The sequence below is a fragment of the Lactuca serriola genome, chromosome 7 (assembly GCF_051521515.1).
Source record: "Lactuca serriola cultivar US96UC23 chromosome 7, Lser_US96UC23_V15, whole genome shotgun sequence".
Classification (NCBI taxonomy): Eukaryota; Viridiplantae; Streptophyta; class Magnoliopsida; order Asterales; family Asteraceae; genus Lactuca; species Lactuca serriola.
The window spans coordinates 80,322,206-80,339,898 of record NC_136414.1 but is presented as its reverse complement, the minus strand read 5'-3'; the positions used below and the strand labels follow the sequence as shown (position 1 = coordinate 80,339,898).

General features: G+C 35.4%; 1 protein-coding gene across 1 annotated transcript; it reads right to left on the bottom strand.

The window, feature by feature from the left end:
- Nucleotides 1–4,755: 4,755 nt before the first annotated feature.
- On the bottom strand, nt 4,756–8,849 carry LOC145062678 (heparan-alpha-glucosaminide N-acetyltransferase-like protein (DUF1624)). The gene is made up of 13 exons (XM_079010264.1): nt 8,589–8,849; nt 8,060–8,197; nt 7,882–7,963; nt 7,688–7,764; nt 7,489–7,604; nt 7,246–7,363; nt 7,005–7,121; nt 6,544–6,635; nt 6,227–6,293; nt 5,934–6,015; nt 5,747–5,838; nt 5,483–5,626; nt 4,756–5,065 (listed from the first exon to the last, which is right to left on the bottom strand). Exons 1-13 carry the CDS (start codon nt 8,742–8,744, stop codon nt 4,919–4,921), a joined length of 1,428 nt encoding a protein of 475 aa, XP_078866390.1. The 5' UTR covers nt 8,745–8,849; the 3' UTR covers nt 4,756–4,918.
- Between the last annotated feature and the right edge of the window lie 8,844 nt (nt 8,850–17,693).

Genomic DNA, 17,693 nt, shown 5'->3' with positions numbered 1-17,693 from the left:
CAACGAGGTAAAAGAGTTGGCTGGAATTCCAATCATTTTCAACGAAACCACCCAACCTGAGTCTTCTCCATCACCCGCCGTTACTTATAGCAGCAGGGATTTCTCACCCGGTGGCGGAATGATTTCCGACAACAAAGCTCCGGCAAAGGTAAACGAGGGTTTATCTGATGTCATCCATAATCAACGACAACCATCAATGGTGGGGTACAGAGGAGTAAGACGACGGTCATGGGGGAAATTCGCGGCTGAGATGCGGAATCCAAAGACAGGTGTGAGGATGTGTTTAGGGACTTACAAGACGGCTGAGGAAGCTGCCATGGCGTATGATCGAGAAGCATTTAAGCTCCGTGGACGTCGCGCAGTAGTTAACTTCCCGGGTTTGATCGTCTTGCAGAACAAAAGTCCCTAAAATTCACCATAAAAAAAGCAAGATCTTAATCTAGGTTTAGGGAAGCAACACGAGGAGCCTAATTGCATTCATTCATGTTGTTGAAACTTGTTCTTGAGTTCAAACCCAAATTATCCTTGTTGTTTATATTATATTGATTGTAAAATTTATAGTTAATTTAGATAAAATTGATTTGGATCAAGTCTCTCTTCTGTAGTGTATACGTTGCCTTCCTCTTTTTTGTGCAGGTATCCGTAACAGTCACCGGCAGCTCTCTGATGCCTCACCGGAGAAGACGATACCAGCAGAAAAAACAACGCCGACTACATTTTCCGGGCGTAAGTTTCCCTCCCTCTCTACATTCTCCTAAGTGCAAACCGCAGCACCTGCACCGAAACACCCTCCGATCTTTCCCCATCACTTCCTTGTCCAGTTGTCCTTACAACACTGTTACGTCCTTTTCCATCTGTAGCTTCTCAGCCTTCAATTATTGCCATATACAGTATTATTTTTCTATCAGTTATTAAAAGCATATCATTTTTGCTGTTGTACAACAGTTTTTTGCGTGAATTCTATAGGTTTAGTTTTTCTATCAGTTATTAAAAGCACATCATCGTGTTTATTTGGCTATTCATATTTTAATTCTTCTTCCTACACGATATACCCAAGTAGGACAAAACCTTTTTTTTCCCTGTTTATACAGTTTCCTATTTATTATTAATTTGTTCTATTAGTATTTAATAACTGTTTTAATTTTTTTATAGGTTCATAAATCTATCATGTACGTGTGCTAGTTTTGCTTTATTTTAGTTCTTAGTTTGCTTTCTTTTTGGGGTCACAATTTTGACTTTATTTGTTCATAATTGTGTGTACGTATGGTCTTGATACATTGAGGTCATGTCCGTCAACTTCTAGGACTAGGGTCTCTAGCAAGGTGCAGGGTATCAAGAGTTCCTAGGGAGAGGCAAGGCCAGTGGTAGCAATGTAGAGGCTACTAGGTTGAGAGTTGGTACTCAGAATATAGGTTCTTTAATGTGAAGTTGTTGGATCTGACGGGGTATTAAGGAAAAAGTAAAATGGACATAGCGTGTATTTAGAAGAATAAGTGGATGGGTGCAAAGGATAGAGAGTGCTGCACCATTTAAGTGGCCCATAACAATCCGCCCCAAAGCCCATGTGGGAGATGGAGGTCAGTCGCGAAACACTAGCAATATTTGGATGTGTCAAGATTTGAATTTGAACCCTCTTGTGTATAGTTTCACACCTCAACGAGTAGGATCCCATCGTAGGGCGAAAGCTAAAGAGTGTAATGGATAATGTTATGGTGCTCAGTTCTACGACATGCGAGAATGGGATGGTTATTTTGTTGTCCCCAACGCTTATAGACAATGTGGTGGAAGTTAGAAGCAACGATATGATCATGGGGATCAAGGTAGTGGTTGGAGGGGAGATGATGAACGATGTGGGTGCTTACGCCCCCATAGTGGTTTGGGTGAGTTGGAAAAGAGGAATTTATGGGATGTGTTAGATGACCAACGCTTTGTCTTAAGGGTTGACTTCAATGGACATATAGGAAGAAAGATCGATGGGTATGCATTGGTGCATGGGCTATGGTTTTCGTACTAGGAATGAGGAAGGTCGATCGTTTCTTGAGTTTTCAATGGCATGTGATTTAGTGGTCTCAAACTCTTTCTTAAGAAAGAGGGACGGTCATTTTCAGCGTGATGTGTGTAGTAGGGGGGGGGGGGGGGGGGGGGGAAGACGACTACCCATTGTTGCAAAGGTGAGATCTTAGGGTTTGCAAAGATTGCAAGGTAATATCTGTGCATCGCAACATAGATTGTTAGTTGTGGATCAACTCGTAGGAAGGAGGGTTAGAGGAAGAGCACCTAGGATTTTTTTTTTTTTTGGAAAAATTTGGGTGCGGCTTTAAGAAATAGAATGGTCGTAAAGGTAGAAGCTAGCAGTGACCAAGCGAGTAATACATATCGATTATGGAATACTATGACCAATACCATCAAAAGAGGTAGCTAAAGACACTTTAGGGATGTCGAGAGGGACGATTAATAATCATATATAAGCGTAGTGGTGGAGCAAGGAGGTCCAAGCAAAGGTTAGGTTAAAACATGCTTGCTGTAAGGAGTTTTCAGAGTCTATCGAGGATGAAGATGTAGGGAAAAATATAGGTACAAGGAGGCCAATCGTGAGGCAAAGAAAGTGGTGGCTATAGCTAAGGTCATGGCTTACGAGGAGATGTATAGGAGATTGAACACCAAAGAAGGGAAGCAGGGAATCTACAAGCTAGCTAAAGCCAAAGAAAGAAGACAAATGGACTTAGGGAATGATAGGTATATTAAGGACAACGGCCAAGTTTTAGTAATTTGTTGAAGATATACGAGTAAATGGGCTGGCTATTTTCATTCTATATATAATGATAATGTCCTTGCCGTGGTGGATATGAATGAATATGGTGTTTTAGGAAGGTTTCATACCAACAGAGAGGGTTCCTACTTGAGGATTAGTAGTGAGGAAGTGAATGGGGTTTTGAGGAAGATAGAGAGGGGCAAAGTTGTTGGTCCGGATCAAATTCCTATTAACGCATGGTTGTGCCTTTGTAGGGGGGGGGGGGGGGGGGCTCACAATGTTATTCAACTTTCTCTTAGAGACCACAAGGATGTTGTTCAGGTGTGAAGAGTCGATATAGTGGTCCTAATATATAAGAACATTGGTGATGCACAAAGCTATAGTAACTATAAAGGTATTAAGTTTTTTTGAAAAAGAGTAAATGTATTAAGTTACTTAATCATACGATGAAACCATGGAGAGAGTACTTAGAGGCTAGGTTTTGTAACATCAGAACTATTATAGAAAATCAATTTGACTTCATGCTTTGGAGGTCAACGACACCTCAGACGTCTTACAGAGAAATATAGAAAAAGAAATGGAGATCTCCATATGGTTTTCATCGAATTAGAGAATGCATATGATAGTGTTCCTCAAGAAGCAATTTGGAGAATCTTGGAATTTAGGAGTATCCTTAGGAGATATGTCATCGATTTTCACGACATGTATTGTCGGTCTACGATGTATGTGCGGACCCTATTCAAAGATAAAGTCTTTCGGTTGAGGCCAGGCTACACCAAGGTCAGCTCTCAGGCCATATATCTCCACCTTGATCTTAGACAATTTGTCTCGTGAGATCCATGCGAAAATGCCTTAGGCCCTGTTTGGTATGGCATCTGACTGAGTCAGGTCAGACATTTCTGTTGACTCGGTCAGACAAAAGGTGTTTGATAGACAAAATCTTGGCGTCTGACTCGGAAAGAAGTTGGGAGTTGGCTGACTGAGAAAGAAAACAAGGTTTTCCAATAATACCCTTGGCTTGGATAAAAATTCGCAACTAATGAAGGCTACAAGAATAGAACTTGGGTCTCCCTTGTAGAAACAATGGTTTTTACCAGCAAGCTGAAGGGTTTTTTTGTGTTTTATGTTTAAACTAATATATTTAATGTCTATTATGGTGGAGGTTTTTGTATAAATTATTATTATTATTATTACTATTATTATTATTATTATTATTATTATTATTATTATTATTAATGTCTATTATTATTATTATTATTATTGTAATATTGCATAGAAATGTGTATAGCATCAGGGTAAAATGGTCATTTTACATCAATCAGCACATTCGGTCAGATTTTCAATCAAACAACATGATTTCTTACTCAGTCAGAATTTCTTACTCAGACAGACCTTTTTCAATCAGCACTTTCTCAGTCAGCAACTATCAAACGGGGCCTTAGTGTATGTTCTTGTGTCGATGGCATTGTGTTGGTACGCAAGTCTAGGATTGAGTTGAATGCTCGGTTGGACACTAGAAGGTTGACTTTAAAAAGAAATGGATACAAATCAACACGCTTAAGTATACATGAGCAAATCCTTACATCGAAGGATAACTTCAAATATCTAGGGTCTATGATCCATAAGAGAGGGGGTGTGGAGCTAGACATTACCCCCTACCCTCATTATAATGAGATTCACAGGATCTTTTGATGTTGAGTTGAATTTTGTTATAAAAATCTGTATTGAAATCTTACTTTTCTATTCTTTGTGTTTTTGTAGGTTGTGATCGGTCATTACAATCATCATTTTTTCTAAGTGTATAACAAAAGCTACACCCATTCTATCATGTCAGTATAACAAAAGCTACCGAAATGATTTCCATACACATTTTTGTCACCTCTGAAGATGTAAAAATTCAATAACATGAAATAAAGAAACTATACATTATATATATATATATATATATATATATATATATATATATATATATAATACAGGGAAACAAGTCCATTTATACATGATACATCAAAACCACATTTTTTTAACATTACACAAAGCCAACAATGTGGTTAGAGACTAACCCATATTCATATTCACAAACCTTGCACTAATCTTCATGGATCAGTAGAAAGCCTTTGCATTAAATTAAATGCTTACACCACATAAACATGAACTAACCCTAAACTAAAGTTTCCAGTAAATTCCCAGCCAATGTAAAATGCCTGAAACAATCGCCCAAAACAGAATCTCTGCAAATATAACATAAAGTAGGATTCCCACTCTTCTTGAATTCCATACTCCTATGAATATGTGTTTTTGAATCCAGTATGTCTGCACCCATTCAACTACTTAATTAGAATCAATTCATCTGTTGAAGCTCTCACTAGTGTTAAGTATGATGGAATCAAGGAAAGAATGGAACGCCTCATTCCATTCCATCGGTATGAAGAAAAGTTGTTTGTCTTGTCTGATTGAATAAAATCGGCCATTCTTGAACCATTTTTATTATTTTTCATTCCTTAGCAAACAGGTAATTTTTTTTATTTTCCATCATGGAATGGAATAAATATTTACAATACTAACCATCCATTAGTTATAATTAAGTAGTATATACTAAAACTCATTAACTTTCCTACAGGCCAAAACCAAACATGATCATGGAATGTAATCACTCATTCCATTACTTTGCTTATTCCATTCCATTCCTTCAACATTTCATAGACCTAGTAAAAAAAGATGAAAGCTCACCAGTGTGTTATGGGGATCATCATAGTACCAGCCATTAATGAATCCTGCAAAGATTCCTTCAGCTGCCATAACATAAACAAACATTGCGTTCTTTCCAATCCATTCCAATGGCAGGAATAAATATCTTAATTTCAAGATATCAACCTGCAATTCAAAATATTTTACAATGTTGTAACATGTCTAAATGAAAACATGATGCTATAAAAACCAAATCAGTGAAAGTTAGATTGCTATTTCTTGCACAAATTTAAGAAGTACAATTACCATAATGTAGAAGAACGAGAAGACCAATGCTGCAGCCCCTGAAGTTACACAAACATAGCTAAAAGTATACAATTGTTTATTTAATGGAATTGCTGCATAAATGAAGATAAATATAGAGTGAGATTTTATAAAGCAAAAGGCGAATATAAACTACAAAAAGTATAAAGTTCAATGTCTTGATACACACCATCTGTGAAATGAAGAATGATTCCAAAAACAACAAGGCAAACACCCATTATAATCCAATGTCTTAGCCTAGATGAATGATCCTGAAATTTTGTAGTATTTATTAACAAATTGTACCTTACGTTAACAGAACAGGTTGTACTGTGTTTGATGTGTATTGGACTGAATGTTAGTGGAATAAAAATTGCAATTTTTCACTCTTGGTGTCTTATTTGTGCAAAAGACATGAATACCCTTCTTGTTCTTATCATTAAAAATAGCCATAGAAAGTTTTTTTGGAAGAAAAGAACCAACCTTCATTTGTATGAGTACATGCCCAAAGTGCACTCCAATAATTGTAGAGAGAATAGCAGAAATAGAGCTGTTACATACAGTTCAATAATTTATCCATGATGGATGAGATATGATATAAAACAAGGGCAATATGGGAAAAATGAAGCCAAATTATTATACAAGGACACTCTCGATCTTTCTTCAATGGGATGAAAAAAATGTGATTTTTATCTCATTCAAAAAGGTGGTACAAGGAGTATCTTGATCTCTTGACTATGAAAAAGACATGAATGCCCTTATCATCAGAATAGCCCTAAATGATGCAAGTGAAAACAGACCTTAAAATTCCTTCAGGTTCAAAAGGTGCCCAACACCATGATGGAGCATCCTTCTTGAAAGGACCCTCATAAGGGGATTTCTCAGTGCAAGCCTTTCATTGCAATAAAACAACAAAACAACAGGAACCTTTTTAAAAAAAATATAAAAAATCATAAATAAGTGAAGAAAAGGTGACATGAGCATGAAGAGATATATCAAGAACATATTTAAGTTGGCTATTTATGTGTCTGTTTCTCTTTTACTTAATGATTGTTTCTTTTCTGGATATATTGTTGTATACATAAGGTCTGTTTCTTTGTTTCTTTTCTAGACTGAATAAATCGTCTCGGTGAGAGACTTAATGACCATTTTACCCTTACATTCCAAAAAACAAATTTCACAATACTCATCAATTTGCCCTCATTGTTTTTCTGAAATATTTTTTAAACATGATAACACTGAAAATAGAAAAAAAGAAAACCTTAGATCTCTTCCAAGCAGGATGCAGATACATATGATTAATTCCAAGCACTTGTCTATCAACATAACCCACAGCATTACATGGAGGATCAAGTTTTCCTCTCACATCACAAGCTACCTGAGATTTACATATACGCAAAAGACGTAAATGCCCTCATCATTTAGGGCTCAATGAAATGATACAATTTTCATTTTTAACATCATGCATAGATCCAAAGAGTAAGTGATACATTATTACATACAGTTAAAATCTTTCCATAATCAGCACTTTCTGTATTTTGGACTTTGAACTCCCAACTCGGGACATAAGTTCCATAAAGAACTGCCATGTAAACAATCAGAACACAAGCTCCTAGCATCCTGCAAATATGTGCCCAAAACTACGTCGTTTTGAGTGGTTCTACACCTAAGCTTGGGTACATCATATTCACTTTTTCCACACACATACATACATATATTGATAAGAGAGGGAGGAAAACAAATACCAATGCCAAAAGTACAACTTGTATATAGATAAACGACCAGGTGGCAGTTCCTTAGGTTGTGCACCTTGAGTTGCAATTTCTAACAATCCAACAATGAAATATGCAAGTGCGATTCTCTAAAGAAAGAAACAATTCCATAAATCAACTGATTATTAATTATTGTGATATGTCATAGAAAAAATTGAAATCATTTTTTAACCTGTAGAATACCACACCACCTAATAAGTTTCATATCAACACCATATGATAGTTTGTCAGGAGCATGTGAGAAACCACCTATGAAAACACACAAAGTATGGAAAAGAATCATAAAACTTCATTTGTTTAATCGAAAAGTAAAGAATTTAATAAGAAGAATAAAAAGACTCTAAGTATATGAAATCAAGAACTGACCTTGTAATAAAAGACCCCAAAAGATGAGCTTCAGAGTCCTAAGCATCACCTTTTTAGTGGCATTGCATCTATCTGGTATTCTCTGCAAGGAGATATATAAAGTATATTTACACACATACATACATACATGCATACATACATACATACATATAGATGTAAAGAGATATTATGAGGAAACCTTGAGAGCAAGTGCAATGGCTATGCCCACAATGAATAAAAAGAATGGCATCACAAAATCAGCAAGGTTGCAACCATTCCAAGGAGCATGACCAATCATAGGCCATTCTCCTCCAGCATCATCAACTAAAATCATCAGCTGCAATTCCATATAATATGAAACATTTTATAGATAAGATATAGTAAAACAACTAATAAATATATAGTCAGGCATCAATGAGATAAAAGTATACAAAATATGTCTTATCAAGAGTATAGGATGCTAAAATAAGATAATAACTTTCAATTTTGTTCCATTGTAATGAAATAAAACTAAGAGTCGAGTGATTAAACTAACAAGTATGAAACTTGCCTACCACATTATCCCAAATTAATTTCTGTTTCAAAAGCATTTTTTCTATTTATCAAACACTTATTTAATTTTATTGACTTCTTGAAAAACTAATAAATAAATAAAGAAATCATATCGGAATATATCAGCAATCTCACACATAGCGTAGGTGTAGGAATAGCTAGGAAGAAGTATATACCGCCACCGTAAGGCCTCTGAAGACATCGACGGAAGCAACACGCTTCTTCTTCGTCTTCCCTTTGTTGCTGTTGTCATGTGGGTTCTCCGACGAAGGAGCCGGTGTCTCTGCCACTTCCAGACGGTGGTCGCTGTCGTTATGTTTGATGTCAGCCATTTTTAATGGTACAGTGAGGTGCGAAACGATGGCGAAGCAGAAGCTTACACTTCCCGCCGATATAATATTCCCTTCCTTGGATGGATGGCGTGATTGTATTGGTCTGATTTAGTTAAAAACAAATATCTTCCAATGATTTTATTCGCTTTTAATATTTTAATGTTTTAATGTTTAATGATTACTAAAATAACAATTTTATACGGAAACTTTGGGTCAGAAAACATGAGACATCTTATCTTTTATCTTGCAATATATTTAGTTTAACAAAATAAAGATAATTTATTACTATTTTTAATAAAGACAAGATAGTTGTCTATTAGTACAAAATAAGAAAATTCTGCCACTTTGGTGTTGTTATGATTTTTTTTTCTTTTCGAAATTAGTGAGGGCTTGCCAGATTCCATGGGATTTTAACAAAATTAGAAACTCAATTTCATTTTGTCATCTTTTTTTTCTAAAAGATAATTTCTTTAACAAGGTTTTTGGGCCAATTTTAATTTATAGGTTAATGTTTCGTGAACATGTAGTTATGCTTTATATCTTGAAATCAATGGAGACGATCACACAAAGCCCCATATAATCATAAGAATTGAGTATCTTGAAATCAATGGTATCTTGATGATGACATGTTTATTGGAGATGATTAGGCGGTGGCCAAGGCGTTAGACATCATTAAAGTTATTGGCTTAAAATTGGACATCAAGAAAATCAAGTTTTTTTGGTGTGACATCCGAAATCTTGAAGAGAAATTGTGAGAATAACCCTATTTCTAGGCCAACTCAATGAGTTGGAGGGACCAACTTGACGTGTTGAAGGTAAAAGAATCGTGGGAATTAAATGAACCAACTCGACAAGTTAAGGAGCCTCAACTAGACGAGTTGACAGTTGGGAATGAAACACTAATTTTTAGGGTCTTGCACCCTATTTAAAGGTCTTAAGTCCTTTTTCTTGCCTCCTTATCAGTCTCTATTGTTATCAAAACCCTAAAACGAGTTGTAGCCTTAGTTGTCAAGTTTTTGAGCCTTGAAAGGAAGTTTGGTGTTCATTTTGTGCATTGTGAAGGAATTAAGATCTTGAAGTTTCTAGCTTGGAGAAGGAAGTCTTGGATCCAGAATCACTCCATTTCTTGCAGTCACTTTAAGGTATCAAGTTCATACCTTGATTTGTAGATGATTAGATATTCTCATTTTGGGTTTTGTTGTGTTTTGGCCTCTTTATGGGGATGATGATGGAGAGAAGTCATTTAAGGGGTTGTTCTTTCAGATATGTGTTGGTTTTGGTACCCTTGAGCTTAAAGGTGCAAACTTTATGAGGATTTTGGTATCTTGCATGCATTAAGTCAATTATTAAGTCCATTCTAAGCTTAAGAGCTTCATTTAGACATACATGAACGTAAAGTTGGCAACTTTACGTGGTTTTCCAGCTCAAGGAAGTCAGATCTATGTTTTGGGGCCATGTCATTATGGATTAAGTGCTTAATGTATTAATATGTGGGTTTCTAGCGAACTCGATGAGTTTATGGATAAACTCGGCGAGTTGGCTCAGTTTTCCCCGACATTATCAGATTGACAGAGGAACTTGGCGAGTTGTGGGTCAACTTGGCGAGTTGATTTGGTTTTTCCTAATATGTGCAATTGATTAAGAAAATCAACGAGTTGAAGGACAACTCGGCGAGTTGGGGCAACTTGGACCGTTGACTTTGACTTTTGATTTATGTCCTTGATCAAGTTTGTCCTAATGGGTACTTGAGGTAATTTGAATTGTGGTTAAAGGAATTATGGGCTTAGGATAATGTGATGGGTTTTGGTTATAAGAACATCCTATGTGCTCATACAAACCCTAATGCTTGGATCTAGGTTTCTCTATTGTACATGCAAGTTATCCAAGACTATAAACCCTAGATCTAGCATATGATAATCAATATAACATATAAATTAGGGTTTAGATCATACCTTGATTGTTATGTAGCAATAACAATCTCAAATCCTTCTTGTGTTGACTTTAGAAAGCTTAGAGTCACAAATGTCACTCCTCTAATGGTTCACAAACACCAAGAGCAAGAGGATGAAGAGGAGAAGAGAAAGAGGCTGCCCAAAACGTGTGGAAACCCTAGCAGGAAGCTTAGCCACGTTTTTGGGGCATAAGGGTTCTTTAAATAGTGAGGCTATTAGGGTTATCTAACAAGGAAACCCTAATTTGGATGCTTAAGCCCTAAGCAACCCATGGGCTCCTTCCTTAAAGGCCTAGGACGATTTCTAATGGGTTTCCCCATAGAATTCGTCCACCCCTTTAATATGGAGTCCATTAGCTCAATATTCAACTATCATACAATTGACAATTCTAGTCCCTTAAGTTTAATTAATGTCTTTTAGCCACAAACTTAATTCTTATTAATTCTTGACTAATATTAATTAAACAATATGATTTCTCCTTTAATATATTATTCTCATAATATATTAATAAATCATATTTAATCCTTTCTCTCCATTATTCATCCTATCAAGTTGCTTTGATGAAGGCAACCCAAAAGGACCATGCACCATCGGGTCAAGTACATACCAAAATAGTTATGGACTTAGACACTAATCCAACAGTCTCCCAATTGGATAAGTCTAATAACTATTCTGCGTATGACTTCAGATCCTGATCTGCAATCGTAGCTTTCCAAAGCCACTATCAACTCTGATCATATCAGATACACGTGTCCTTTAGATAAGGGATCATATATTCCTCCATTCTAGATATCGTATAGACTGAGACATGGATCTAAATCATTCTCTCTGTCTATGTGTTGTTTCCCGAATTTAGATTTATGACGACTGACAACAGACTACAATTGAACACATCAATTTAGTCCCGGCTTGGCCAAGCGCTTAGGTGCCATCACTAAATCATCGAGGGGCCCACAGATATCGCTTTTATCCTACTTTGAATAAAAGGAACGGATAAACTTTGACTCAATGCTCGCTTGCATTCACTTACCAAATTACACACAACAATATGTTTTATAACACCAAGTTACTGGTGTGTTTTCATATTATCAATGTGCAACCGATTCGCAAGATACAACTCACACATCTCGGTTTCAAGAATATAAGATGTTATCGTCTCACCAATCACTCGTGATACAATCCATGAAGTGCTCCAAGTGAGCGTGGGTTTAATCTAACGCTCAAATCATATTCATAAGCACTCATGAACGTTGCAGCAAACATTTGCTTATGTTTAATACTCTTTAGACAATCCACACACCAATTCATGACAGTCTTCATTCATATCTACTTCCAACATATGAACGACTGTGGCCCGTTTGAATAATTTGACTGTTCTCAACCAATTAAATTATTCAGGAAGTCAAAACATGCAAAGTGAAACACAAGAATAGTACTAATCCCATATGGCCTCAAACCTTTGAGTATAAATAAAACACTTTTTATTTATCACCATATCGATTACTCATTATTTGTTGTTTCGGGTAATCAACTTCTTACTTGAATTATTACTACATTTGTCCCATGCTCTTAGCATGCACACAATGTTTACCTACGGTTCTTACTTTGTGAAATAGATCAAATGAACACATTTCCAATCATACTCATTTCACAACTTCTAATCCTTTTCACAAGTGAAAGAATATCAAATTCTTGCCACTTATGGAATATGTTAGATTCTAATATTTTATGCAATGATCCTTTCATAATATCACTGCACCAAAGTCACCATGACTATTGCCAATGAAATTACAAAGTTCTCTATTGGAGATTGTTACAAGACAATTCCATAGATGTGATGTCTCTCACTCAAAGTACATTCCTTTGAACATCCTTTTGCATAAAATTTCTAATCTAGACATAGACTTTCAATATCCAACTCCCAATATGGAAACGTTTCCATATTTTCCATATGACAACTCATTCTTAATAGAATCTTTTCTATTCATAATAATGTCGATATGGTCCATTCAATACTATACTTCCAACTACTCACAAGCGACCAATCCTCGGCGAACTGTGGATTGTCCTTTGATAATTGTTTAATTATCTTAGTCAAAACCGATTCTTGTCCTTTTTCCCTCTAAATGCGCTATACATTTGGAAAATTTTAAAATGGTCAAATATTACAGCATTTGCAATCGATCCTATACCCGAAGCGTATGGAACACGATGCATAATGTCTTACATAAAGATTTGATACTTTATCAATCTTCTGCTATAATATTTTATGTGCTATGTTCTCAGAATTCGAACTATGAAGAGGAATGTCGTAATCATAATCGAAATTTGAGAACACACTATGTATCCTTGACTAAATTTATTAACATTCCACAACCTAAGCCTTTAGATTTGAAATGAAGCTTAATATTTTCTCCCTTAATTATAGCAAAACAATTTTACAACCATTGCGACTTTGCAAAGTATAACTCTTGTTTTCTATAATTAATATTGCTAACTTGCAATACTTACCGTAATAATCATGTAATCATAACATTTATGCTCCCACTATCACGATGATTATTATAAACATAACACTTATGCTCCCACTAGCTTTGACATGTATTCAGAAACAGCTTAACTTTTAGAAAAACAATGCCTATTGGATTTCTTTAAGTTCATATTTCAAATACCCAATGCTTTGATAATCTTTTATCAAGGCTTCTTTATACACCTTTGCCTTAGATATCTCATATGTGTGTCTAAAAAATTCAGACTAATTGCCAAATCTCACAATTCGAATCATGGAAAGGGATACCGTAACCATAATCGAATTCGAGAATACAATTTCACAATCACTATCTTCTTAAAATCTCTTTTAGTGAAAGCATTTCCTCACATTCATTTTCATGATCTTATGACACTTAGATTTTAATGGTGTATTTGTTCCTATCCATGTGAATTTGTCAAAACCAAAGTTTGCGACAAATCCAAACTCATATGGACCGAACTTTCTCAATCTTGATTTCTTGCCTTATGGTAACACGGCTGCCCACCATGTCTTCCAAGTAGTTAAGCAGCTCACCCTTTCTTATCAATGTACTTTCAATTGATCAAGGTCCTTTCCTTTTATGCATTCAAATGAGAACTCATAGGACCCACATGCATAATTAACTCAACTGGAACGGCATAGAAACAAGATAGTGTCAACACGATAGGTTGTAAACCTCAACTCGTGTGCTAGTGATGATCGATAAGGTTTATTCTTGATTTTTTCTTAAAACCTTTCAAGACCATTAAGACTCCCACTGACTCCTTGACATATAAGATTCTCTTGTCAACAAACATTTCTTGACAAACAAATATGCAAGAGTTAGTGTAGCCTTTATCAAGAGAAAACATTTCATTGGTCCTAGTTGGTCTTTGTCTTATCCAAGACATCACAACTTTCCAATTTCAAATGTGCGAGAATAGGAAAGCCTTTTTCCAAATTCTACATTTGATGAATGTTATAAACCTTCTTAAGACTTGTCACTCAACGTCACAATCTTAACTTTAAGACTTGTTTTGGAACGAAGTACGATTGACTTCTTGATTTAACCATTTCTTCAATTCTTGATTCCTCTTCTTAGACATACAATTGTACTAAGATTTACTTAGAGGATTAATTGAGTTATGGTTCTTAATCATTAAGACATATCATAAAGCATAAAAGGTACTCTCCCTTCTTTTTAGAATAGAGAAACTTTTATCTTTTTGCCTACTTGATTCTTCTTATTCGTTCTGCTATTGATTTAAACCTTTCAATCAATTCATAATTACACTTAATCTTGTAAGTATAATCACATTTACTAAACTTTTAGTAAATCATGACGAATATCTTTGTCACTCTTGTGGTGGACTTGATCAACACACAACCTTGTGTACTTGACCTCCTAGTCCTTCACTCGACACTTTGTCAACGAATTAGTCTAATTTCCAAATATGAAATTTCTCATTCATCGTGCAACCAAGTTACATGATTCCAAGTTTCTGTCCAATTGAACCTTGGGTGATGAGAAACTCTCCCTATTTGGTAAATTCTCGACATTTCCACAAACAACATAATTAAGAATCACATCCACTCGTTGTAGAAATATATGAACATCAATTTTTCATAACGATTTCATTGCAAGGAAATAAATAAATAAATAAATGAGTCAAACCAAAATTTATTTTATTCATAAAAGCAGCGGAAAACATTTGTCCTTACAATGCAAAATCAACTGAAAAACTATGTAGTCAAATATTCCTAACAATTCTATCATAACTTTCTAAGCTCAAAATCTAATCTTCAAGTCCATGCGATCGAGATCCATTTCTTGTGATTAGATTCATCTTGCTCTTCCATCAAGATTCTTCTCTTTTCACTGATCCTGCAAAACATTCAAATGTAATCTTATCACATCATGTATTAAGAATCAACGAATAGGAACTTAATGGAGTTAGATAGTGGATTATACCTGAAACACAGCCATACTTTTGACTCTCCCATCTTCTGGACTCTTTAGGCTCTTAGGGAAGACTTGTATCCAACGCCCTTTCTCTTGGCAGTAAACGTAGGTCGGTTCTCCTAGAACGTCCTCGGAAGCATGGTTGGTTGACTTTCCCAACAAATATGCTCCATTGCTTTGCCAAATCATTTCTGATTCAGCAACAATGAGCATGTAAATTAGGTCAATGAGGTTTTAGTCATGATCCATCATAGAATACTTTCTTTTGAACTCATTATATGATTCGGGAAGTGACTGCAGAACCCAGTTCACAGCCAACTTATCAGGGAATGACGCACCCAACATTATCAACCTATCAATGTGTGATTTCATTCCTAGAATGTGGGCACACACGGGTTTACCATCTTCATGTTTCATTTCCAATAGGGCTTTAGTGACTTTGAACCTTTCAATTCTTCGATCTTGTGGGTTAGGGAGAATAATTGGAGGAGGTGGAGGAAGTGAAGCATGATATCTTGTTCCTCGATCGAATCGTGGAATATCATCTTCATGTGGAAGGCTTGTTCCACGGGATTTGTGAAGACCATAGCTGTCGTACTTTGACATCTACAAAACAGGAGAAAATAAATTCAAGTTAGTTGATTGATTGAGTCCTTAATAAATCAACCAAATTAGATATTAAGGCTAGGACCCAACACAATACGCTACAACCTAGAAAAGGGATGCCGTAATCTAGTTGCAGAATATTTGAAGGTAAGTGAATGACGATTCACTAATTTCCACCATGAAAAACGGAAAAAAAAAAATAAGTTTTAAATCTAAGAAAACTCCTAGATCCTATGAGATTCATTGAACATTTCAATGGCATGTTTAAATCTCGATATGCCCCTCTAGTTTGCGACTGGGATGCCGAGGATCACAAAACGGGTGTGAATAACCATGCAAACTTACATGGTGCCCCCACATGTTACAGTCACCTATTCGATGTGCCGGTAAACCACACACGCTCCACCAAACTATGACAAACATTGAGTCACCCTTTGCTACCTTTGCTTAGAACCATTTAGTGTGCCGCTAAACCACACACGCTCCACTAACGTCTTCGCAAGGGCACAAAGTGTAATTTCATAGAATTACATCAACTCACTTTTGCCTAAAGTAACCAAGATTGGGAATTTGTAAAACATTTAGTTACTTTTGTACTTCATTATACTTATAATGGAAAGCTTTGTCCTATCCTACCCGTTCGACTAACGACCCTCCACTAGTCAAGAGTGCGGTGGGTAAGAGTGGATACCCATTCAATCGTCATTTTATAGGCAATTTCCTTAAACACCCCTTATAGACCAGCTTCGTGAATGAGGCCTACTAACGGTAAGACTGACTTTTACTCATACATATATATAATGTTAGACTTTTAATGTTATATATAGTATAGGGTGTATTTTACACTTTTAAAATACTAGGTGGTCAATTTTAACAATTATACTTTTAATTCAATTAAATTGTAAACCAAAACTTTTATGGATTTATTAAACCTCTTTTAATTATACACCTTAATTAATTAATAAAACCATAAGGGTGTGATTTGAACTTTTCAAAACATCACAAGGGTTTTAGAATTTAACATTCCTAAATTAAACTTTTAATCAACTTTTAAATTCCAAAACTTGAGGGCAAGTTTTGAAACATTTCAAAACATTAGGGTTTAGAATTTAAATATGCATCCAAATTAAACTTTTAATCAAAATTTAAATTCCAAAACTTGAGGGAAAGTTTTGAAACCTTTTCAAAACATTAGGGTTTCAACTATTTAAATTTCAAAACAAAACTTTTGAGTTCAAATTTAAACTATAAAACCTAAAGGAGGAAAATTGAAACTTTTCATAACACAGGGATCAAATAACAAATAATATAAATTAAACAATTAATTTCATCATTATCTATTTGACCTAATTTCAATTTCTTGCAAAATAAGCTACCCAATTAATACAAATAATCAAACTTTATCATATAAGGAAGTTATTATCTAATCAATTGGTAATTATCTTTTGTTTAATCAAGGATATACTCATAAATATGTATAAAATTGGATTTTAATGATCTAAAACAGATAAGGCAAGTATCCATGAGAAAAACAACAAGAAATCCCGAAATCCCCTCTTTCTGACGCTCGAACTCGCCGAGTACCACACTGGACTCGCCGAGTTGAGGCCTACTCGCCGAGTACACTGTGGTACTCGCCAAGTTCATCAGGCAGAATGTCCAAAAAACAATTTTGCAACTTGAATAAACACACAATGCATCAATAAAATAGAAACCAATCAAGGCTCTGATACCACTGATGGGTTTTAGTTATAAGAACATCCTATGTGCTCATACAAACCCTAATGCTTGGATCTAGGTTTCTCTATTGTACATGCAAGTTATCCAAGACTATAAACCCTAGATCTAGCATATGATAATCAATATAACATATAAATTAGGGTTTAGATCATACCTTGATTGTTATGTAGTTATAACAA